The 26,580-nt window shown below is 44.5% G+C and overlaps 1 protein-coding gene across 1 annotated transcript in view; it reads right to left on the bottom strand.

The window, feature by feature from the left end:
• OSBPL11 (oxysterol binding protein like 11) overlaps positions 1–25,356 on the bottom strand; it is a 719,530-nt gene extending 694,174 nt beyond the window's left edge. Inside the window, exon 1 of the mRNA XM_069616637.1 lies at positions 24,999–25,356. Within this exon, the coding sequence (XP_069472738.1) occupies positions 24,999–25,138 (140 nt within the window). The 5' untranslated portion in view covers positions 25,139–25,356. The remainder of the gene's footprint in view (positions 1–24,998) is intronic.
• Between the last annotated feature and the right edge of the window lie 1,224 nt (positions 25,357–26,580).

The raw sequence follows: 26,580 nt of genomic DNA, 5'->3' as shown, positions 1-26,580 counted from the left end.
CAGCCTCTCACAAGAGCTTGGTTAATCGGTCAAGTTTCTAAAAGGAACTAGAGCCTACTAATAGCAATATGGTAAACCATCCCGCTACTCGCCCAAGATCTCTAGCAAAGGGGCGCTACCTTACTTCCTGGAATCAGCCATTCTCATGCCTCTACAAAAATAATGCTCTAGGGACCCAAACTACACCAAATCTCCCGTTTACCGCCACATACCCATACAGACACCCGAATTTAGATTTTCCCAATGTACAGAATATTGCTTTCGTCCGCTTCGTTCTGACTTAGTATGTTAATGGTCAAACTACTTGAATTATTTACAGCATTACACACACAAGCAACCATGATGAAATCAAACTAGGCTGCTCTAGAATTGATATGGTCCTCAGAGTAAGACACCAACTTGGTTCCTTCTTTTTGCCAAAGAGCATAAACAGATTACTTTAACCCCTGGAATCGGAATCCTTTGGGGGTTTCCTATGGTCTCGCAGCTTCTTAAATATATACATGTGACTGCCAAAACAATGGATACAGCCTGATGAGCCCATGGGATTAATCTGCACTCCTATGTAGAGGATACACAAATGTCCATTTATGAAATGTACACGATGAATCAGTTTCATGGTTGTATTTATTTTAGTTATTTTTTGGAGCACAGACCCAGCTTTCAGTAGCAGTACAACACTGCACAATAGAAATGCAGGTAAGGGGCATAAATTACAGCAGGGATGTGTTAGATACAAGTAAGCAAAAGGATCAGTAATTGGGGGTGAGAGAGTAAGGTCTTTCGCTCCTTTCTGGATTGCTTGAGGGTAGGTGAGCGTCTAATGTTAACAGGTATGAGTTACGGCAGCCTGGGGACAAAGTCGTGGCTTCTTGTGGAAAAAATTGCGACTTTGTTGGCTAGGTAGGAGACACGATTCAAAATGACAGCTTTGTAACTTTGTAAACAATGCAACTGGTCATGAAGGTGATGCACGTTTGTCGGGGCAATCAATGCAGTTCAAGGAGCCAAGTGTATATAAGATCACATTTGTGTAATGTGGTTGGTATTAATGTTTCGCCAAATCTTTCTGATTTTGTAATGAAAACGTTGATGGTGGGATATTTCTCAGTGGAACGAGGGATTAGAAGGTCGTAAGAGTTTGGATGCAGTTGAACCGCGAAGAGAGCTTTGCTTTCAGTGCTGGCTTTGGATGCGGTCTTCTAGTAGTAGGTGGATATAATGGTGGCCATCAATTGTCTGCGAGCAGTACAGCTCTTTAAATCAGGCTTGACTGTCTAAAAGTGGAAAAGTGGAGGTTAGCAACTCATTGGCTGGAATATAAGAGTACATGAAATTGGCACGGTGGCTGTTGCTTATCGCCATTGTTGATAACTGACAAGCAGGTCGTCATATTTATGGACCGATATACAATAAAAAGTACATGGTCCTCGTGCTCCGGCTGGCTGTTTACTACCAGGCCATGGCACTGATCAAAGTACACCACATATGATGGACTGTGGTAGCTAGTAAAACGGTTTATGTGCTGTCCGTGACTTAGACTGGGAAATCAGTGCAAAAATAATCAAAGGTGCATTGTAGCTGTACCTCTTCCGATGGCCACTGAATTAGCCGTGTGTGTGCACTGCAGACAGCAGGACATATTAGTGGTCTTAAGGAGGGGCAAGGAAACGAGGTGGGTGTTTTGGAAGTCAACAAAAGGTGAATAAATAACTAACTTAGACACAACTAAGTGTAAGACGTTAATAGCTCTGTGCTGCCTGCCTCGGCTGCTGCCAGTATATACTAGAGATGAGATGGATGGTAAGTAGTGTGTATTATAGTCCCCAGGAAAGCCAAAAGGTGACAAATGGAAATGCTGGATGAGATTCTTCGTAACCACTGGAATTTCTTCTGTGTAGCATGCAATTTCATAATGCGTAAGACATGTCTGTATCACTAAACCAGGGCAAATCAGTCATGTCCTTGCCCATATAAAGGCTCAGTCTAACCTGAACTACTTGGCAAAGTTTTCTATGCACAAGAAGTGAGCCTCATCAATGGGGTACAACTTGCTTCCCTAAGTACAGTCAGAGGATATGTATAGCATTACTCTTGGAGACATTCAGAGAAACGAAAAAGTCAGGACACCATAGTAGAAGCCCCCTGTGACAATGAGTCATCTTCGACTCCCCTCTCCTCTTCCTCCCTCATACTCAGGACATTGCCAATAAGTCCCACTTTCAGCTTTTCCTTCTGAAAGGAATTCTACCTTTCCTCACCTTCCCCCAGAGACTCGAGGTTACACAGGCTCTGGTTCTCTCTAAGCTGGACTATTGCAATAGCCTTCGTCTACCTTCTTCCACTCTGCGTCCCCTCCAGCTAATGCAGACTAGGGCAGCAAGACTTATCCTTGGCCTCAAGTCCAGGGGCCGCATCTCTCCTGCCCTACAAAGTCTTCAGTGGCTTGCGGGGGCAGCACAGATTTAATTAAAATCCCTCTGAATCATGCACAAGGCTGTCTGGGGCCGGGGACCACTATCTGCAACTCTTTCTGACTAAATATTCCCCCTCTAGACACCTGCGTTCCTCTGGCACCAACTCCCTGTGTGTTAAGCGATTTTCCAAACAGAGGGCAGGTGGTCGATTGCTTTCCTCAGTGGGCTCCCTACTTTGGAACAGCCTCCCCTCCCTCTTTGTCTTGAGCAGGACCTCCTTAAGTTCTGTAAAAGCCTCAAGACCTTCCTCTTGACCTCTTCCTTCCCTCCCTTTCGTCCCTGTTAATCGCACAGTAGTTCAATTGGTGTGCAGGGCCCTTATGCATCCTCGGGGCCCTGACCTCCCACATCTTATCATGTCTGCTGCTGTCCATTCTCTGCACTTACCTCGGCTCACCCTCCACCACTAGAGATTGCACTTACCTTCTTCATAGCACTTCACCTACTGCTCTCCATGAGCACCACAGCACCTTTCCCATGCCCCTCCCCCCTTGCATGTTCTGAACACTCACAAGGCATAGTAGGATTGTCTTCCCCTCCCCGTTGTCTCTTCTGATATTGTTGATTTAATTTAATTAACATTGTTGTAATTACATTGTCCATCATCCCCTGTCCACTCCCTGTTGCCCTGTGGGTTCTTTGAAACAGTATTTGCTTCCTGTATAAGCGCCTAACAAGTGAACAATAAATGAGAAGCGTGAAGTGGAATGCAAGGCACATGCGTGCTGTTTTCTCTCAGAGGTTTAGCTAGGGGAGGTGATGTAAGAGTGGATACAATATCACCTGAGCTCCAGCCTACTTTCACTGTGGCCCATTGGTTCCACATGTGTTGCCCAAGACAGGAGAAAAATGAGCATACATTGCAAACAACCACCTCTAGGTGCTTTGCAGAGTTTGCTATGTTTATTGAAAGCTTTTTAAAATGGTACCAGACTGATGGAGAAGGCAAACTAAGTCCCCCACAGCAGTGAACTTTCCAGCAGCGCAGTACAGTAGTTCAGATGCTTGATTTCTAGAAGTCATGCTCTTTTTGCTATGGCTCCCAACAGGATCGCCAAGTGTGATCGTGATTTGGCACCAATAGTGACAATGGTTTTGGGCTGAAAAGGCTGCATAAAGAAGCACACTAAAACTATGAGACCAATAATGAAACATGAAGACGAGAGGAGGCACAGGAACTAAGTCTTTTAGTAGCCACGTTACGAGACTGATTGTGTCGATGAGTTCCACATGCAAAATAAAATGCAAGATGTGTGGGGCTGCAAGTAGTGACAAGGAAGCTAGCGGTGTGCCATATGCGCGTCCTCTCTCACAGCATAAGATGGCAAGGGAGAGAGATCCAGAGGCAGACCCAGTGGATGGACAGTGCAGCTATAGGAGGTCAGATTGTTGGAAACTCGCATAAACATGGCTTCAAAAGGGAGCACATGCCGGTTTTTAGGTTTGTAATGACTTCCCCGTACTGGTTCGCGTTGTAGGCAACCTGCTACGATTTCAGAATGTCATTTTTCAGTCTTTGTAAAGCGAGGCCATGGTTTAAAGAAAGTAGGCACTTATATATTCTCGCAATTAAATCCACCCATTTGATTGTGGGATTTTTCTGTAACTGATAAACACTGGGAGACAAAAAAGGCAGGACAAACCTGGTAGGAGTTGCTTAATGCCACCTTTTGAGACGCATCATAGCTAGATGAGCATCTCCCCACGAGGATCCCAACAAACTACACAAGATCAAAACCCAATGCACACCCTTGGTAACCAAGCTTATTGTATGGTGTACAAAGAGAAGTTTGACACAGTGCTAGTCGAGTTTTAAAATGACACGTGCCTTTTATTGGACTAACAAAGTAATATGCAGAGATGAACAATGCCTTGCCTTTCAAGTCCCGCAGACTTCTTAAATGGTGCAGAGTGAAAGGATTAGTAAGGAAAAGCCAAAACAAAGCCACAAAAAATAATTTAAAAAAATGCAACATTTTAAACTTCATTGACTGAAGGAACCGTCTGCATTGGCCTGGAACTGCTGTCTTATCTAAGAGACCGCACACACTCCTGGAAGCAGGAAACAAATGGTCTGAAAACAGACCACACTGTAGCTGAGAGTTACATTTTTTTTAAAAAGCACTTACACGCCCAAAGCCCATTCACATGGAAATGTTGAATGTAATAAGTTACTAAATGCTAGGTCATGGCAGTCTTAAAATGGGCTTCGATAGTATGGTAAAATTACTGATGTTAGGTAAAGGCGTATTGAAGTGAAAGGTTTATAACAACTGGAAAGCAGGGCCACCACTGCATTTTCCTCACAGAGTCTAAAAACATGTTCTGCGGCCTCTACGTACTTAAGGGACATTGTAGGGATTTCAATGCAGCTGCTGAGGCTTCCTGGCTGGTATACCATGTGGCACTACAAAATATGGTCACGGTTTAACTGGTGCTGTCTCCAAGGTTACCTCAGAATGGTTTCCTGACTTGTATACTATATAGCAAAATGAAAAATACATTACCCGTTTTTAAACCGTGCAGTGTCCACAGTTATCTCAGTGTGGCATGCTCAGTAATGGATGACACCCATTTGTGCTTCAGATGTCCATGATTTTATATTGTCAGTATCCTATGCAGTCAACCATTACAGGACCTGAACAGTAATAGCTGTCAGTGAGAAATGGTACTGGAGCGTTGTCTCCAGACTTTGTTGACGCATCTACTTTGCCTCTGTCCTCAGATAAGGATTTGGGTCCAGTGGTAAGGTGGAAGGGGAGGATTTCTCTCCTTCTAGGAGATATTTCTATTTTTGTAAACTGACAGTATTCTTTATAATACTTTTAATCCTACCTTCAGAAAGAGGGACTGATGTGCCTAGAAGCACAGTGCTTTGTAGCTTTTCCCCCTCGATTTAGGGGTAAGAACAGAAATATTCCTGCAGATGATGTCTCTTGCAGAATTCTTTACCCGTGAAGCTGGGTCGTCATGGGAGATCAAGAACTTTTGCCCAGGACTGCTCAATACAAAAATCACACAGCCACACATGCAGCTGTCAAATGCTCCACTACAAGGTGTGACCAGTGTCTAAGCATTCTGCCTGCTCCCTCGCTCCCTCAAGGGTCATCCAATATGCGCCAACTTGCAGTTTTTTTGTTGAAATTACACACTTTCAAATCATACCGATGAGTTAAAATCAGTTTAATTCTCAAAGTCTTGTATTCCAAGTATTACGTTTCTTGATCTTTTCAATATTGTCAACATCTATTACGACCTCCACTTAAATCATTTCAACATCTATGTGTGTCCTCTCGTGTGTATCAACCTCTGTGTGTGACCTCTACACGTGTTTCTGCACTGTGGTTCCAGTGGATCATCAGGAGGTTCTTCTACAATTGTCAAACTATTGTCGTCTAAAGAAAATTAAAAAGAGAAGGCCATGAATCAAAAATAGTATAGTAAGGCTTCCTTTATAACATGAGTCATCATGTATTTCTCCTCAATACAGAATGACTCGCCCTTAGTAGGTTCTTGTATGCAATAAGTTGCTTACTCCTTGATTCCAATAGGTCTAGTTGGTTTTGATAGTATTTACCACGAAGACTGACAGTTAGTCAAAGTTGTATTCATGTTGTGATCGGTAGCCTATGGCTATTATAAAGATAGTTTTAGTTGCGGTTTTCCAAAAAGGGGAGGTGGGGGCACGACAGCTAGCAACAGTGATGGGATTCTCAAAATATTTCGTGAAGGGGTCTTTTCTTACTCGATTCTGGCTGTTTGGTGGGATACAGTTGTCCCGCTAAACGTTGAACCCTGATACCAGGATATATATTTTTTATTTTGTTATTTTTAAAGCGCTCACACAGCCCGCTGGCATCGAGGCGCTGTTACAGGAATTGTTTGTTTTAGTTGCGTAGTTGTTTTTTGTCTTAGTTGCGTATTTATAACACGCTTAAACACCCAGAGGTTTCTAAGCGCGGACCCGGGGATCGAACCTGTGTTGCTTCGTGTTGTCTTGCTTCCAAGGTGCGCACGTTGCCGTTGAGCTATCCTCCCAAGACGGAGCCGAGAAACTCTCAAAACAGTCTTGCCGATACCACTGGTTCATATCTTGCCCCACAAATCTGTACATGTAAACCAGATGTTGGGGGAAGAGAGCGGATGTAAACCAGATGTTGGGGGAAGAGAGCGGATTCCCAGTGCTTTAAGTGAAATGAGAAATCAAGGGAGGGGGACTTTATCGAGGGATGTTTCCCAAGTGCTGCTGGGCCGATACCAGCGTGGATTTAAGAGTGATGGGCCTAGCCTCCAGTGAAGGGAGTGGGGGGGCATAGGCAGCTTAGGCAAGGGCAACTGCACTAATGTGGGCAAGACCAGACCTAGTATTTCTGGGTCGCTGGGGACAAAACATGTGTGTGTCCCTTAATTTGCATATAGAGGGGCATCAGTGACCTCACAGTAAATGACATCACAGAACGAGGCCGATGCTCAATGGGCTCATGCGACGTTACATTAATAGGAGTTGCCAGGAACAAACCAAGAGACAAAATCTTGTCGTCATGTCCAATATGTGAATTAATAGGTTTAATTGGTTATTTATAACGTGCTTAATACCCAGGGGTTCCCAAGCACGGACCCAGGGATCGAACCTGTGTTGCACCGGATCGTCTTGCTTCCAAGACAAGCGTGTTGACCCTGGGCTATACTCCCGAGAATCTCACTAGTAGTATTATAGGAGTGCCCACTTTCACTGAGCGCAAATTCCCAATAGGCCGCTTTGTTCAAAACGCGGCTTGTTAGGAATTAGCGCATTCACTTTTTGTGAAAATCCAAATCCAACAACATGTAGGAAGATGGGCCCTGCAGTCGTATGAGGTAAGAAGTGGGACGAGGGTGGGAGCCCTTCAGAAGGGCAGATTTGTGGTAGTGATCTTCGGGCCTATCAAGGGAATCTCTCAATCAACAGAAGGGTGGGGACGAAGAGACGACCAGCAGGGGCATGCCCAGCACAAGAAGAGGGATCTGAATTAAATTCCCCAACAACGCCAAAACCGAACTCAGGAAATCCATTATCTGCCAAAGTTGCCTGCGGGGACTATTCAATCAACCATTTGTGTATATAGTGCAATAACAGCGAGATAAAATGATTTAACCAGGAGTACACACTTTGGTTTAGTGGCTAAGCCAGGAGTAGAGACCACACATACTTTCCCAGCTGCAGTAGGCAGAAATGTTATTTACCGCAAGTATTTTTACAAATTTGGTTTGAAAACACCATCTGGAAAGAAGGAAAAGACATCTTATTGTGTTTGGCCAACTGCAGTTATCTGTTTTTTTACCAGTTGCATGGTTCACAATTGAGGGGATGTGGGAGCCATTTCGCTCATGCTCGTTGCTTAGAACAGCCTGGTTTACTTAATACCAATGTCTAACAGGAGCTACTTTTGGCTCTCTAGGCAAACTCATGTTGAACAAAAACACCTATGTGAATTGAACTCTGTGCATTTGGGACAATCTATAAATGAACACTGACACATATATACAACCTTTAAGGATAAGGGCTCATAAATAACTGACACATATACATGTTTGCTTCTTACGTGGAAGTCAGAATTGCAGAATGCTATGCAGTAGCGCCTCATTCCCCATGGGTAGCTCCTGGTCACTGGCTAATGCTAGATAACAAGGAGCAACATTTAGCTCCTGCTTATCCGATCACAATTTACATCTCAGTTTCACAATTGCTTTAATTTTTATGGTGTGTACATTTGGCCGTATGGTATAAACTCAGAACCTAAAGATGAGGATTATTTTGACTGTCAAATCAATCGCCAAGCAATGCTTTTATTATTTTGAAAACATACAGCGAGCTACACACCAGACTGATGCCTCTTGCTGTGATTGCTGGCTCCAAGGACATCAGGCATGGATTGGGCCTGGGGCAGACTGGGCAAAGTGCCTCTACTGCAGGATTGCCATATGGTGCAATCAAAGCAAAGCCGGTTTACCTGCAACCTCTCTTCCAACATCTCTAGCAAATATCAGTCACTCATTTTCCCTCTCGTCCCCTCACCTCCTCACCCTTATGTGGGTTTTCAACAATACGGTTTTATGGCGAGATCTTGACAAATACGGAAATCGCAGTAAATTACTGGGAGATATATATATATATGGCCACGGTAGTGGACATGTAGTTATGGTTAAGTTGCTGTTTTCATAGGAAGAGCACTTTTTGGGCGGCTTATAACTCTGCTCCCCCTGGACGAATCCTTACCAAAGATTGCAGAAAATGTATATGGGCCACTCTGAATTGTTTTCCAAAGTTTGGTAAGGATTCGTCAAGGGGGGCCAAGGTTATAGGGGGGGGTCCCAAAACGGCTTTTTTCCATAGATTGAATGGGGCAAAAACTTTGCGCACAGCTACAGGCCAAACCACTGGACGGATTGATATCAGTTTTGCACCAGGGTCAGGGGTTTGTTACCCAAAGGGTGCTTTTGTAAATTTTGTGCAAAATCTTATTGTAGTTTCCTTTAAAATGATCAAAAAATTGCTCTGTAAGAATTAGTGATATCTATGTCCGCTCCGCTGTCCCACTTCCCTGTTCGCTCAGTGGAGAATATTTCTATTGGCTAATCCATGGCATGCTGTACGTCAAGATGTTGCGCTTTCACCGATTGGGTCTGCCGCAGCGTCAAGTGCGTAGCATTCTTTTGATACGGTCGCCATGGTCACTTACTTTTTAAGTTGTACGCCAAAATCACCGCACACAAACCCTTATGGAACCTTGTGTCGAAAGGTAAGCATTACTTATAAGTGGCAGTAGAAAGTGAAACAGTACTTTGTTCTTGTTAACACTATCGTACCGTGCACTGCAACTTGGTAGACAATGTACTACAATTCTTTACTGCGTCTTTGTAAGAAGCCAACACCAACATTACTGCGATTAGACTGGCGTCCTATATTTTGGAATGTGAGGCAGCCACCTGCCGGTTTCGTAAACAGAGCGCGTCTGCACGTGGGCGGGAGTAACGGTTCTCATGAGTGACTGCTGAAATGTAGTAGCAAAAAGAGAATTTATTTGCATTTGGAGTGAAGGTCAGTTCATCTCATTTCATTTTTTCAGTAGGCGCTCAGTATGGTCGCGCACGCACCAAACTTCAGAAGGGTCAATTGTTTTTCGACCTTGACGTACAGGGAACAGAGACAGAAAGAATGTAGGGAGTCACAGTTTGTGAAACATTCCCTTTGATAATTTATGCTTCAAAAAGGTTTGTGAGGCACATGAAGTATCAGTTCCTGTGGAAGTCTTCTAGCAAAGAACTACTGTGTGACTGCGGGGGTCGAAATGGAGCCGGTGCACATCATGTAAGCTTATTTTCGAGGCCTGTACAGCAACCTGCCATTATTTACTTAGTCTGGGAAAAAATATATATTTATTACTAGTAATGATTTTGAAAGTTTGTGTTGCGTTGCAATTTAATATTGCACATTACCGCCCTTTTGGTAGTTTGTGTGCCGTTCAAAATTAATATCACACATTAGCGCCGTCTGTACAATGTCACTACAATTTCCATTATTACCTCCGACATTTATGTGACAATCATTTTTTTTAACTACTATACAGATTATACATTGTCACCTTTTCTAAGGAGTCAATACATTTCCCCCATATAAAAATAATGGTTTATAGAATTGTAATGTGTTACTCTTTACATTTCCGCTTAGGCTTTGTATTCATGCCTTTTTTTGTCATTTTATCCTCAACTACTTCCTTCCATACTGCGAATGTCATGGACTTCAGCGTCTGACTGACGTTTTTTTTTAATCGTCAAGTGTAGCTTTTCGTCACCTGTTGTATGTGCGTCATAATTGAATGGGATGACCGCATCAGACCTCTATGTCCGTATGCGGTTGAAGCAGTAAGAAGCAACATACCATCCTTTCTGGTGTCATAGTTCAGAGCCATTCACGTGGCCTTGTAAATCACTGTGACAGGAATACGCCTTCTGTGTCAACAAAGCATAATTTCAGTGTGCTTAAACAACGTCACCATTGCCAGTAACATACTATACTTTCTGATGGACTACATCACAGCGATTGACGCAGTCTTCACAATGATTGTGAGAGGAAACCGACTACTGTGTCGCCACTGCATACTGTGTAGGTGTCGAACACTGTGCGCCAACGCATGGTGACTGTGTGGGAAAACATCTACGTGACCGTCAAAACTAACATTTCAATTGTGCAGCAGAGACACACATTTCCAAATTCTTTGCAACTGAGAACTGGGCGATGATTTAACACTGTGCATTGTGAAATAAAAGTCACTTACTACTGCTCACATGTTGGTGTGTTTATTTAACCATTTCATGTTCCCCTTCATATTCTGCCATGCTCCGATGCGGGTTGTATGTTCTTTCATAGGTGGCATATCTCGCTACGTAAGCCTTTATGGATTCATTTCTTTATGCTGCCGCGGTACATTATCCAGAGGGCTATTGGGCACCACTTGCTTTGGCAACGTTAGGCTCAAGGCTATCTATTATGCTTTCGTGCCATTAGGGTACTTTCTGAAACCCAGATGCCCCAATTACCGAGATCAGTTCTGCATGAAGACGCTATGTTGTCATATTTGGTATCTTTGTATAAGGGGAAAACTGAGATCAGGTGCAGTGAAAGTGTTTGTTCTACAGAAACGTTTCAAAATCAATGCTTCCTTATACGTTCTCAGTACACCTTTCTTCACCCATCTTACCTTGTGACAATTACACAAAAATGTGTACACAGATCAGTGGTAATGGTGTTGCTTGCAATATTTCTACTTTTAGTGCACTTCTCTTCACAGGGTTTGTTGTGATTTTGTCCACACATTAGAACAGTAATTCTTCCCCTTCTGTACGCACATTTTTGCCAAACATATTCCCTGTATGATCCACACATTTATGGAAAGGTCATTGCGCAAGAACAAACACCTTTGTGTTTTACATGTGGTAGTGTTTTCACACTTCACAAGTGTCGTCATGTACATAACGCAACAACGTTACGCCTTTCGTCTCTGAAGGGTACGCTGTAGGTATGCTTGCTGGCCACAATGTCGGGGAGATATATACTGCCATTTACTGGTTGCGAGAAAACATAGCATTGTAGTCGCCATGTGCACCCGGCACTGGCTGTCTGTTACAGGTGTTGCTGATAACCACACATTTTAGAACAAATACAAATCTTCTTCGCCCAGTACGGTCACAAGTTTTCCTTTTTTACTTTCTGGCAGCTTTAATGGAAAGCGGCTAAAGGCTTTCTATGCCACGGCCACCTTCCCTTTCCATGGTGGCCATCTTGGAAAAGGCTTTCCTTTATTCAAACGGGAACGTCGGAGGAGTTCTGGTTGCAGATAAAGAATCCATTCTTTTGGTGCAATGGGTTAGTGCCGTAAACTCTGTATTGGTAATGGCATTCAGCCCCGATTTTTTTTAGGGTGCAATGGGGTTTACTGCCTCAAAGACCTCGGTATGCACTCTTGCTTCTATTGTGGTGCAAACTTGCCCTGTTGAGTTGTGAACGGGAATTTGTTTCAGTTACAAGTTCGTACAACAATATACAATGTCCTTCCGCACTATGAACAACTCACCCATACTATTGCGAAGTATGTATGAGTTTTGTTCCATGTGCCCATGCTGTGCTACAGCATATGCTACTGTGCAATTTGTAGAAAGAAGGGCACTGCAGTGAAATGTTGCTTTACAGTATGCTTATGTGTTACTATTGGAATCCTTCCAAATACTCAATACAAACTTTGGTCAACTTATGATATGAATCACTTACAGTACTGCCAACGTATGCAAATAATTGAAAAAACGTTTCTCAAAAGGGACGTTATGGTCAAGTTGCCCTATTAAAAACCTATGCCATTTTTTGCAAAAACTTTGTAAAAAGGCCGTTATGATTACAAATAAAATCTAAATACCCCTGAAATTCATGAGTTATGGTAGGCTAATCACCCATTTTTCCCCCATCAGCACTCTCCACTGCTACCACTACCACCCCAACCACCAAAGACATGACAAATATCATTGATGACATCACTGATGACATCAAATCTCTGACTTACTTCTATCGGGTCATTGAAAAATCTAGGCCAGGTGGTTTTCTTGCATAACAATCACAATATGAAAATTGAGAAGGTGCTGTACATAAAAACGTTAACCTTCTCATATGTTCTTAAAGTATATGCCTTAGGGTTTGCTCTCTGATCATGGTACATATGCATGGGGCAATAGGAGTCATCCAACACAGACTTAATTTGCATACATGGAGATAAACTTTAATGGCATTAGCATTTTCTGAAGCGGCTGCTTCTTTCTTCCTTCATTTAGTTTCCCTGTGTGTGTATTTGTATGCATTGTGGGTCTGCGTATGCATTATTTCTACTAGCAGAAGTGTATATGCAGTCTTGCATTGTTACCTAGTTATTGCATGTTTACCATTACATAAACACCTCTCACATCTTGCTACCAACATATTACTCACAACCCCTTGCACGTAGGCATTTTTAATTGGCATTATTTTCACACGTGATGTCATCAATGACATTTGTCATGTCATCTTTGATATCCTGGGTGTTAGTCTTAGCAGTGCACGGTGGTGGCGCGAGTTATGGTTGCTTAGCTGACATAAACAAAAGGGCTAAAGAAGTGATGGCGTCAGTGATGGCATCAATGACATGAGTGGCATCTGTTATGGTCGGGGTGGTAGTGGTAGCAGTGGAGATTGCTGATGGGAAAAATGGGTGATTAGCCTACCATTACTCCCGAATTTCCCTTTGTAGTGATATATATATATATATATATATATTCTTAATAATCGACGTACGATTGTAGAGTTATTTTGTTCCCCATCTTGATTGGGAGGCTACAAATACAACAATTCAATTCATCACAAGTCTAAAAAAAATGTTCCGGTTTATTTGAATGCACTGAAACTTAAACACCATTAGTACCCAGCATAGGGGGGGTTAGGGGGTGGCAGCCTCTCAGTCAATGAGGAGGCTTGGAACGGTGGGGGGGGGGTATTAGCAACTCCTCCAGGCAGCCTCACGGGGAATGAGGCAAGTCGTGTCCCACTTCCCCTCTCTCCTCCCCCCATCCACAGAATTCCCTACCTGCCCCCCATCCCCACTTACCTTTGTTGAAGTCCATTTCAGGAGTGGACACGCTGGGAACACGTCTGTCCCAAACACATCCGCTCCCCATCTGCAACAGGACGTCATGGAAAGGAAGCAGGGACTTAGTCCCTTCTCTCCTTTCCATGATGGCCATTTTTTTAGTTTGCTTTTTTTTCATGGGCGCCATAGAAAGAGAGAAGGAAATACATTTAGTCCATTCTGCCATTTCAATGGTAGCAATTCTTTTTAGTTTACTTTTTTCTATTTCCTTCAATGACTGCCATGGAAACAGAAAACGGACATCGTTTTCCCTTCCCCTGTGGCCATTTTTTAAACATTTTTATTTCTGTTCCGAAACGCCAGAACATTTCGGGACAGAAAAAAAATACTTTTAATACCCCAGTCTTATGGCCCAGGGTACTAATAGCAATAGTTTTCACTCGGGCCTGTAACTATGGGCCCTGAGGCATTACCTGAAGTGGTAATGCCCCCCCCCTGCTCGGGCCTAATGCTTAAATAACAAAACATAATTTGTGAAAAATTAACACGGCTGTTTTTCAATGCAGCACAAAGGCATGCTTCATATAGGATGCCAGGAAAACGTCATGGTTTTTTGTGCATCAAATAATCTCACATGAAAAGTAGAGTGCACATACGCCAAAAGGTATCTTGGCACTAAAGGGAAACAGAAGAATGACTCGGAAGAGAAAAAGAACCAGAGGACTAGAAGAGATGGGTCTTTAGCAAACGACGGAACGGTACGTGGTCTTTAATAGTCCTGAGTTTGAGTGGGAAGGCGTTCCATAGTTTGGACACTGCGATAGAGAAGGAGCGGCCACCACTCCCGACAAGACGAAACCGAGGGACTGCAATCGGGCAAGTCTCCTGGGAGCAAAGCAACTGCACCGGAAGATAAGGAGGAAACCTCTCCTGCAGAAATTCTGCATCCAGGCCGTTAAAAGCCTGGTGTACTATACACAGTGATTTAAACGAAATAAGTTTAGAAACAGTTAGCCAGTGCAAAGAGCCGAGGGTGGCCGAGATATGAAAACTATATCCCTGCCTGCAGCCGAAGGAAAACTAAGCAAGCGACCGCTTCACTTCACCGCCAGCACAGCTGATCTCTTCAGTATCAGCTGTTCCAAGATTCTACTACAAGCGCGGCCCATCCCAAAATGGCCGGCGCAACTCGGGCCCACAACGAGGCGCGACACGGTTGCTAAGCAACCATGCCACTCTTTCACCCAGCAAGCACTGCCAGTAGGCGGAAGCCATCAGAGGAAGGCCAGGAGAAAGGCCCGGTTTGCCTCCTGTTCGCCGACGTGTGCTGAAATTCACAGGACATCCTTATCAAGCCCCAGACGCGGGGGCTGAAGGACCATCGAGCCCATACAAAATGGCCCCCATTTCCATGGATGCACTACTAACAAAATGTGCAATCTCATCAACCTTCTGCCCCAAACCTATGCCACATCAGAAGGTAAGAAACACAACCATTGCAACCTACTTGCTAACCCATGCCCTACCACAAGGCACTATAGACTACGTGCCCGTACTATGCAAACCACTATTAGATCACAACCCATCCCCACGAGCACCCGTAATACCAGGCTATGCTCACGTACCTTGCAACCCGCCCTCTTTGCCCACAAGGCCAGACTCCTCCGCCCTACTTCCAAGCCCACAGCCATCACAAAGACTGCTAATATAGCAGCTAATGAAGTATTTGACCCCACCCACAAGTGTACCACCTCCTTTCTGATCTTGACTCTACAGCTGTCCACCACCACTGTAAATGGACCCCCAAGTGGAAAATCTGTGATGTGCAATTCTTCTACCACTATTTTGAATGCTACTATGCCAAATGCTATTTCACATGTGCCCACCACCACTGAAAGTGAGACCCCAAGTGTAAAATCGGTTATGTGCAATTCTTCCACCACTATTTTGAATGCCACTATGCCAAATGCTATTTCACATGTACCCACCACCACTGAAAATGAGCCCCCAAGTGTAAAATCTATGGTGTGCAACTCACACAGCACAACCACGCCCTCCGCCTCACCCCCTTAGCCCATGCACGCCCCCAGGACGCCTCTGACCCCATCTGAAATGCGCCATGATTAACGCCAGGCGCTCTCCCTCCCCCCACCCCCCACTATTCTATCACTAGGCAAGATCGCCTCTCTAAAGGTGGAGGTGTAGCAATTATTGACAGAGATTGCCTCTCTACCAGAAAGGTAGAGAAATCCCTGCACAACAACAGCGACTACCTCCAAGTCAAAATAACCCTCCTCTCTCCCCACTGCACCATTACTATGCACGCTGTCTACCGCCCTCCAGGCCCAACAGGAGACTTTCAAGCCTCTCTCACTCACCTCCTCTCAGACAACCTCAAAAAACAGTCTAAAGCCATTCCCCTTGGGGGTGTTAACCTAGGTCTCCTGGATAGTAAGGACCCAGCAGCCAAATCCCTTGACTCAGCCCTCAAGGCTCTGGGCTACAAGAGCACCATCTTTAGCCCAACTCACACTCAGGGCAGAACCTTGGACTGGATCGCGCAACATAACTGCCCACTCATCACCGGTAACACTCCCACCCCATGATCGGACCACCACATCATCACATTCAGCATCCTCACCACTAGCGCCCCCGCTACTCCCCCACCCCAACACCTCCCACCCCGTCTCGCCAGAAGCTCCCGCCAGCTCACTAAGGAAAGGCTACTGCCCTACCTCCAAGGCCCAGCCTTCAGACCACCTTTCTCCTCAGACCCAGAAACACTCTCAACAGCCTATGATGCTGCCATCAAAGCAGCTATCAATTCCATTGCCCCTCTCAAACCCCGCAAATGCAAACCCACTACCCACTCCAACTCATGGTTCACCCAGGAACTCCTTACTCTCCGCAATGAGAAAAAGGCGGCACTCACACACTGGCAAACGTCCCACAGTGACAAAGATAAGATGATCTTTAAAGCTCAATCCATTAAATACAAAAAGGCAATCACCCAAGCAAAGGCCAAATCTTTTGAATCCAGAATATCGGAAGCTCAATCCAGCACCAAAGAAACCTTCGCAATTTTTAGGGAACTCGAGACACCCACTCCCGCCCCCCAGAATTTCACCAAAGACAAAACCTGGTGTGATGACATACAAAAGGCCATGCAAACCAAGTTAAGCCTCCTCAAAAACAAAATACTAGCCACCAAGCAAGCCCTACCTAATAAACACATCCCTGTCCCACCACCTGCTCCTGACCCCCCTCTCCCCCAACCTTTCTCCTTCAAACCCATTCAGGAAAAAGACATCAACATAATGCGGAACATCAAACCCTCAAACTACAAAAGGGATACATGCCCGTCCCCCATTATCAAAGACTGCACTGAAGCGCTAGCGCCCTTCCTGACAGCTTTCGTTAATGCCTCCTTCACCACAGGGAAAGTTCCCATCTCCCTCAAGGAAGCCTGGGTTCACCCTCTCCTAAAAAAACAACACTCGACCCCACTTCCCCCCCCAACAACTATAGACCTATCACCACTGTCCCGTTCCTCCTCAAAATACTGGACAAAGCAGCCTACCTGCAGGTTCAACACTTCATTGAAGAAAACAAACTCCTTGGACTCCACCAATCTGGTTTCCGCCCCAGACACGGGACTGAAACCGCCCTTCTTGACCTGAAAAACCAGACGGACGATGCTAGAGACACGGGTAAACCAGCACTTCTCCTACTCCTTGACTTATCCTCGGCCTTCGACCTCGTAGATCATGATGTCCTATGCCACCACCTTTCCGCCACTGCCAAATTCTCCCCAGAGGCCACAGCATGGATCACCTCCTTCCTACAAGCAGAACCATGCAAGTATTCTCCGACTTAGCCTCCGCCTCACCAACCATCATACTCTGTGGTGTGCCCCAAGGCTCTTGCCTCACCCCCACCCTCTACAACATTTTCGCACGACCCCTCTTCCTCATACTCGACGCTATGGGCATCGCCTACACCAACTACCCCGACGATAAACAGATCCTCCTCACCCTCACTGGTAACTATGACACTGACTCCCTGACCCTCAACAACCTCATCCAAGCCTGGATGGCAGACAATGGACTATGCCTCAACTCCGACAAGACCGAACTGCTCCTGGTAGGTTCCCCCGACATGCTCAAAAATCTAGACTCACAATTCAGCCACTTCACCATCGACACCATCAAAATTCCTGTCTCAGATTCTGTCAAAACTCTTGGAGTCTACCTGGATTCCAGCCTATCCATGGACAGACAAGTCAATGCAATAGCCTCCGCAGCTGCATATCATGCTAAACTTATCAACGCAGTCAGACCCTTTCTCTCCAAAGAGAACTGCACCAACATAGCCAGAGCCATCACCGGCTCTAGGCTAGACTATTGCAATGTACTCTTTTTAGGAACCTCCAATAGAAACCTAGAGAGACCACAAGTCATACAAAACAATGCTCTCCGGGCAGCCCAAGGCATTGCCAAAAGAGAACACATCTCTGAGGCCAGGAAAATAGCCCACGGGCTCCCAATAAAGGAAAGGATCGTCTTTAAAGCTCTGACACTGATCCACAAATGCATTCACCTCACTGCTCTCCTGCCTATCTCTCAAAAAGAATCCACCCTGTCTCTACTACCAGGCCAACTAGATCACCGTATACCAACATGCTCTCTGTGCCACTTGTAAAAAAAAGCCAGAGCGGGCGGATCCAGTTTCCCCTATCTCGCACCCATTCACTGGAATGCCCTAACCCCCACGATCCGAGGTGAGGCCTCCCTCACCACCTTCCGCAAAGCTATGAAAACTATCCTCTCCACATAAGGCCCCGCACACTAGCATGAATATTCACCACATGACCCAATGCATAAGTTGTAACACAATGACCAAGTGCAATGGCTGTAACAGTATGATGTTCTGTAGTATTCACAATGCAGCACAGACCGACACTATGCCTGTACCTGTGTAACTATGTTTCTTGCAAGTAACATCGCCTCAATGCCCTTGGGCTGCTTGCGCGCTATATAAATATAAATAAATATGGAATACTGCAGCAACACCCGCTACCAAATCTTGAAGAAGTTGAAGACGGCGGGTAAGATATAGGGGCTGAGCGAAGAACAAAGAATTACAATAGTCGATTTGACTTAGAACAGAGGACATTTCAAAGAACTTTAAACTGGAAATGGACAAACTGACAGAGGAAGCCGACTTGCTCCTTCTAGAAAGAGAGGCAGAGATTTTAAAACAAAGATTTTTCACCACCGACACAGGTGTGGGAAGAGGGCCAAGCTCAGAAGGCCAGAAAGAAAATGTCTAGACAGAAGGACAAGAACGCAGACGGGGGGGAACCACCCACCAGTATCTCGGTCTCATCCCCATTCAATTTGAGCCAGTTGCCACTCATCCATCCTCTGACCGCCTTCCAAACAACGCCTAAACTGAGACACTGTTTCCAGCAAAGATGAATTAAGTAGGACAAGGACTTGTGCATCATCAGCATAGAAGTAGCAGCGGAGGTCAGAGGAATGGATGAAAAGGACCAGGCGGTAGATGTAACCTTGAATAAAGTAGGGGACATGGTCAACAGCTGGAGGATCCCACAAGAAAGAGTACGAAAAGATCAATAGAAAGAACAGAGCGCACAAACCTAGTCCCCATCAGCCAGGAAAGAGGTCTGGACTGGGCCAGAGAACCCAGCGGAGGAAGAGCAGGAGTGTGGTCAAAAGCTGCTGGCAGAACTAAAAGAATCAGAGCACGCCACTTGCGCTCTGCTTGTCTTCATTTAAGCCGAAGGGACTTTAAATTCTCGTTAAACCACATTTCAGAAGGCCGAGAGCAAATCTTGCAAGATTTCAGCGAACCCAATTGATCAGCCACTGAAGTGAGTGTCTGTGGCAGAAAGGCGAGATTCACAGAGTTCACTGCACTGCATTTGTCAAGCAAAGAGGAGATAATGTCCTCCCTGGTGTAAGGAAGGCATGGTACCAAACAGTGAAGACAGTCGCAAGTGATCACAGTTTAAGGGTGTTTATTGAACTTCAATGGGTTGGTAGAACGCCTATCTAAGGCTAAATCTCAAGATGGGAGCAAGCTACGACCAAGTAATAATAACGCAGTCCTAGTGGAGTCTGTCAAAAATAAACCTATTGCCAATCCTCACTTCTAAATAAACAATGGTGTGGGATAACAATGTATGCAAAAGAAAAGTGTTCAAGAAATGATATGTCAGATTGTTGAGCAGTTGGCTTCCCTTCCCCACGTTTTCAGCACGGGGCAAGGCGGCACGTGTGGGCTTCGCACACACTCTGGCTTCTTGGCCAAGAGGTTACAGTTCAACCCATAGGCATCAGTGCCTTCCACCAAATTCTCTCTCACAATGGCAGTCTCTTATTGCAGAGGGCCAGATGTAACAAAACAAAAACACAAAAGTTCATTTCCTTTCCATAGAAAAGGTGGCCAAAGGGAAATCGTTACAAGAAACTAAGGAAATGCAGTCCATTTCCTAGAGCCAGAATACTCTGTTGGGGATGATAGTCAATGGTGACAAACAGCTGGGTGGGCAACTGTGTCACAGGCAGGTAAAAGATCAAGTGAAACCAAAACTATGGAGTTTCTAAAAAGGTAGAAAACATGATAAAGAAACAGGAGTCATTTCTGCAACATGCGGACAGAGAGACATTAGATATTCTTAGTTACAGAAAAAGGAGCCATAAGAGTTTACAGAGCAAAACCACCAGTGTGATGGGGGAAATCCCTTAACAAAAGTAAGAGGCTACCGATGTGCATTACGCAGGCGTGTGAAACTGGGCAAGTCAAACACAGTCTGCCCTACAATAACCGCAGTGACGTACTAGCTGATCGGAGTTCAGGAAACGCACTGGGGGGTCTATGGCTCTGATGGTCTGCCTAGCTCAGACTCGTTTTCCTCAGGCCTGTCTGTTGCACACGTTTACATGGCTCAAAGGCACCAGCTCCAGCCGTAGCAGTATATTGTGTATTAATTGCTGCATTTGTCATGTTTGTGGATCGTGGGCCAACCAGGCAGTTGCAGGGAATTTTCCTCACCACATTCACAAACAAACATTGGCAATGACAACAGTTTTGGCTTTTGTGTAGGGTTGGTAAAGGCATTTGCCAGGCACTGCTATAACGTTACTAACTGGTCAATAATGTATCAGCTGAAACAATCCAGTAAGTACCTGGGCATCTAATAGCAGGTCCTGGCAAACGCCTACCGAATACCTATACACACGCCATAACTATTGGCTTTGCTAGTAGCCGTTTTTAACAGGACATCAGTGAAGGACAAGCATACTTTATATAAATCAAGTGGCTGAAGACAGACTTTGTAAGACATTCTTATTACACCGGTAGCACATTTACAGCCCCAATTAAGCCATTAACTCTCACAATACTGCTTTTAGATAACATTGAATGGCACTTTGAGCACAAATTTGATGTCAACGATTTATATAGCTTGCTCAAGGAGATCCCAGGAGGATGTGTTTTGGGCATGGAGGGACAGGAATTGGATGGCCATGGGCAGTCAATTGGTGGGTAAATAACCAAATAACACATCCAAGCGTTGTGCCCTTCTCATATGACACCTCACGCACACCAAGTTGTACTCCAATGCAAAAGTTTCAGCTCATCCACCTAAAAGCCAAAAATAAATGGTGCACGTGGGTGGGTTGGAGGAGTAGGCAGTAGTCTCTAAGGTTGTACTTTTAGCTGCTTTTCAACCTTTGTTTAATGGATCAAAGGAGAAGACAATTACATTCTTACCGTTACTGACACTCAATATTTTAATAATGTTAAATTAAAGACGGAATGACTTTCATAAAAAATGGTTGAACATAATGATGACAAAAATATCAGGAATCCATCCATAAACTCTGCTTTGTTTGGGAAGCAGTTTTTAGCTGTTGCCACAAATAACCAACCGGCTGAGTGCTGACTGAGTTGGACAATGATTTGCAAAGCATGAAAACGTGTGTGTAAAATGCGCTTTTGCATTTCTGCTACATTTCAGCGTATTCAGCATTTCACACTCGCATACAAGACCTAACAATTACTGTTGACTGTTCATCTTACACAAGTTGCTTGTGAAGTAAGCTTTTCAAAGCTATACCTAATTAAACGCACTTCCCATAGCACACTATTCTAAGACAGTCTGAAAGCTATTGGCTTGATGTCTGCAAAGCAAAACAAACGGTAAATATCAGTAATGAGGCTTTATAAAAAAATATTCTAGCAGCAAAACACAGAATTTAAAACACTTGCTAACCTTTAATAAGTAACTATTCAGGGTGGGCAGAAGGGTCCCATCTTTTGAGCTGAGAGCAATGGTGTTGAACGGGTCTTTCCAGTAAATTCCAATGTTCCATGTCCACCCCTTTACCGGGTAAACACATCGCATGGATAATGGGTGCACAAGTTGTCTTTCATAAACAGTGCCCATATAAGTCGACAGCAATGTAATCGTACTGTACTTTTCTACAGGATTTGCTCTTCGATATCAAGGAACATACACATTCGTATTAACTTCAGATATTAAATGCATGATAGATAAAATGTTAATATGCCTTGCAAATTCCCAACGGCAATGTAAAATTAGGTTTAATTTGGAATTCAAGTTTTTGCTTTTTACCATCTGAAGATGATTTATGTGACATTGAAAGCTCATGCATTATGCCAGTGCAGCATATTTTCAGTTATTCCAATAAAAGGTGTCAAAACTCCTCGAGTAATTTTGAATTAAATAGGTATATTGAAAAAATATTTTAGGTTAGTTCATCAGTTTAAAAGGTTATGCAAAAACAAATATACGGAACGCTTCACGGTCTAGCCTGGTGTCCAGTGAACGCATGGCTATCTTTGGAGCAAGTTTGCCACAGCAATACCTGTACCTCAAGCAATCACTGCTGCTATGTAAGCTATATGATCGGGCTGAAGAGAAGATGCAAAGCAGGAAATAGAGAGGAGGGATCAGTCAGCTACACTGCTAGATCCTGTGTTTGGTATGGTATGTAGCAGCAGTGAGGACTGAAGGGAGGTATGATGGCGTTGTATACACTGTACCTTCAATGACAGGAGGCGATGTGTAGTAATGACTACGCAGAAAGGGCTGTGCATGCACTGACAGCCCTTGCAACCAGTGCAGCGCATAGTGTACTGGAAGGCTAATGAAAGGGTGAACAGACAATGCCACATAGAGATGATATGCCTTGTAATATCAACAGTAATATCAGCTCTGAAGGGCTGATGTGTTTGGATGCCACCATCAATGAAACAACTAAAAAGTGATGGACATTAATTAAGCCTTGGTTCAACTGTAAACCAGGGTAAATTAATATGGGTAGCTTCAAATTCTATGTGTGTTTGCCCTGTGCATTACAGAAGGAGAACACATGAATATCAGCGTTAGCCCCAACTAGCGCTGAAAATTGAAAAATGTATTGTGGGAACCCTCTCCTCCTTGCGAGGTGAAGGCCCAAGTGGCGTGGCCCCAGGCCAGGTCAACCAGCATAGTTTCTCTTCATGGGATCCAAGCCTGGCGATTTCAATGAAAGCAAAGAACATTTTGGGAACCTAAGAATGCCCACAATTTTACATTTGAAACGTGACTGATGATAGTGATTCAGCAAGAAACCCTTTTTAACTAGCAATGGAATTGGACTCTGCTCTTTTCATTGGTCACTACCCTGGCCCTTACCCAAAAGGGGTTGTCCAGCCCGAACTACTAGGTCTCATCCTTCCTCATAAGGACACCACCAACGATCCCAGGAACGTTTCGACTTTGTAAGGTGTAATTAGAAAGGTGTAGCATGTGATCATTGGCTAGCCGTAGCCGATCGTATTGCCTTTAAATCAGTTTCAATCGTGCACCATTGCCTATGCCATTACAATCTGCCCCTAGATACCTAAAGGAATCTCCTTACGAACCAAGTAGATTCTAGAGGTCAAGAAGATCCTTGAGATCTAAAGTGCAAGGCTTAGAAAAAACAATCCGTTCAAAAGAAGCAAATGGGCTGGGATGTTCCTTCCCTACCAAAGCAGCTGCCGAATGGAATAAACTCCCGACTGCTCTCAGACTAGAAACCAACTTCCTAATATTCAAGAAGCAACTAAAAACCTTACTATTCGCATAAGAAACTAGATCACCTAATTGAAGTCGTCCTGCAGTCCTGTATTACCTGTTCATTCTTGTCTTTGTGTTCCAGCCCTGATGCCTGCAGGCTTCGGCACGTTATACATAAAAATAGTTATATACCTGTACTCCAAGTTCTTTGAAAGGAAAGTACCCAAAAGTTGTGTTTGTGGGTAGCAGACTATGCATGTACAGTCAATCTTTGATTCTGATATGGTGTATGAGGTATTAAAGAGCTGAGAAAGTGTGGCATCACGGGACGATAGACCCTGTAACTGTACGGGCAACATATGAGCATAACGAAGTTGGGGATATATAAATGGTACACAGAGCTGGGCAGAGGCTGTCCTTATGAAAGAGCTGCAGGCACTGTACTTCCATTGCCAGCAGCTGTGAAGAGTGTAATGACAGGATGGTATGCGATGTACCATAACTGCCTACACTTGGATTACATACTAGAAGAGTATTGTATACACCCTGTTCTGGCAATTCTTTGGAAGGGTCATATGACAGATGCCTAAATCAGTCATTGTGGGAGGGGATGATGTGCTGTGTACCGCCACAGCTTGGTAAGAATGACGTCCCTTTCTTCTCACGATTTGCTCCGTACTGTAATAAGGAGGGCATGGTACAGCGCGATAGATGATTAATGTGAACAGTAACTGTGCCTTTACTGCCAGACATTGTGTCTGGTGGGAGATGGAATGCTGTGACAGATTGGCGTGTACTGCACATGAACTGTCAACCTTTGCTGCTGAGCGTCCTAAAAACTGTAGCGGTGGATGATACATGGGTATCGAATGTAAATTTGTCTATTTTAAAATATTTAAGAAGTGGTGCGCTTTACCTGGGCCACCTGCCCTTATGAGGAGTTCTACGAATGCTAAGAGGTAGTAAAGATAGCACTTGAAAGAACTACAGAATGCAGTGTCTGTACCTGCATAGTGTTCCAATGAGAAGAATACTACGAGGGAATTGCGCCTGAAATCCAATCCAGTGAGGGGTAAATACTATCACAAGTGGAAATGGGGTGTAGCTGTAATGCCAACTATTGCTGTAGATTACACGCCCTCGTATTGGGAGGAAGTGCATTTTCCAGTGCTGTCACCACTTGGAATGGGTGATGAGGGGTATTGACTCTACTATTGGTAACTACACAACGATACTATGTGCTAGTTGTGTGTAATTAGCTGCACAATGCAATAACAGTACCTGTATTGCCAGCCCTTGCTCGGTGTGCAGCCGATTCCTCCTGCTCCCCGCAGCCCCGGGCCGCTCTTGGTCTGCAGCCCCAGAACCTCCAGCTTGGTCTCCATGTCAGAGACCCTGACTGGGGCGGTCTCCCCCTGCATGGTAACTCCGCGCGCACTGCACAGTCTGCAGTCCTTGTCTGCCGGGCGCTACAGAGCTCCAGGGTCTACTTTCCTCGCCTCCTCCATGATCATAGTCCACACTGCCTCAACCACGTACCACCCCCACACAGAAGGGTCCTAAAGGCCGACCAGCGCCTCCTTCCCCACCACCGCCCCCGCTTAACCAGACCCACACACGCCTACCAGGGAGACACAGTAAGGAGGGGGCGGGGCAAGCAATGACACAACAGCCGCCACTTCTTCCGGAACCCCGGCAGAGACGACACTGGGACTACCTCTTTGAAGTCAAAAGGCCGCCATCTTGGTAAAGAGGAAAGTCATAACCGATGAACATTAAAAAAGACTAGAGCATCGCAGGCCTAACTGATAAAGAGAAAAAAACAGACGAGTTGGATTTGTCTTGAATTATTCGTCAATCCCTTTCGACAACGAGCAGAATTTTAAACTTAGCCGCTGAAATTGTTTACCCGACGTTTACCAAAAGCGTTTCAAGTTATGAATATTTATATATTCTTCCCGTAAATCAGTAGTTTTTAAAGCAATATATATATACTTTTTACTTAGGCTTCCTCTACAAATACAGTATGAATGAGAAATATGGATTTTCCAAATTCATACTTATTTATGCGGGTACGTAGTGTTGCCAGGTCTGACGGAAAATAAATAAACTAAATGCCCTGCCAGCCACTATTGAAGAAGCCATTTCAAGATGGCCGTAATATTTCTGGTTGTCGTGTATGACGTAAAAGCGGTAGCCATATTGAAAGTGTTTTTACAATCTTAGAGTATGTACAGGGCCAGCAGAAGAAAAGACCGAATATGCATTGATTTGGTTTACTTTAAGGTTTTCATATGCAGAAGGGCAGTGGAAAAATGGTACACATGTTTTTTGTTGGACAAGCAGTTTTAGGTTGTGTAGTTTTGTATCCCAGGAAGAAATAGCACCCCCACACCCCTCTACCTTGTTCCTGTAAGGCAGACCTGGTAAAGCATTTTTATTACACCTCTAGGAGGTTTACAACTCCAATGAAATCATTTACTCTCAGAAGACTGCTTTGTAAAATCACTGGCAGGCACCTTAATTCAAGACTTGATTAAAGCAAGCTCAAAGACTTCCCATGAGGTGGTGTTTTGCAACCAGGTGTCTTCTGTCAGCCGTCATCACTATTACATCTTTTATCTATCAAATCCATTTAAAAATTTTAATGGCCAGTTCTCATGCATTCATGTTCGAACATGAGTACACAGATGAAGAAATGGAAGCAAGACCTAAGTCAAGAGCTAACAGAGCAAGGCAGTGACACTGATGAGGAATTTCCTGAACGAGAAACCAGTCAAATTAACAATGTCTCCACTTGGTGTCAATGCCATCATTAACTGATCATAGCTCTCAACTCACACGGTTTTGGCGGGTGTCACCC

This window comes from Ambystoma mexicanum, chromosome 9 (genome assembly GCF_040938575.1).
Source record: "Ambystoma mexicanum isolate Mex_15411 chromosome 9, UKY_AmexF1_1, whole genome shotgun sequence".
Lineage (NCBI taxonomy): Eukaryota > Metazoa > Chordata > Amphibia > Caudata > Ambystomatidae > Ambystoma > Ambystoma mexicanum.
The sequence above is the reverse complement of the archived record's forward strand: the minus strand, read 5'-3'. Positions and strand labels throughout refer to the sequence as shown.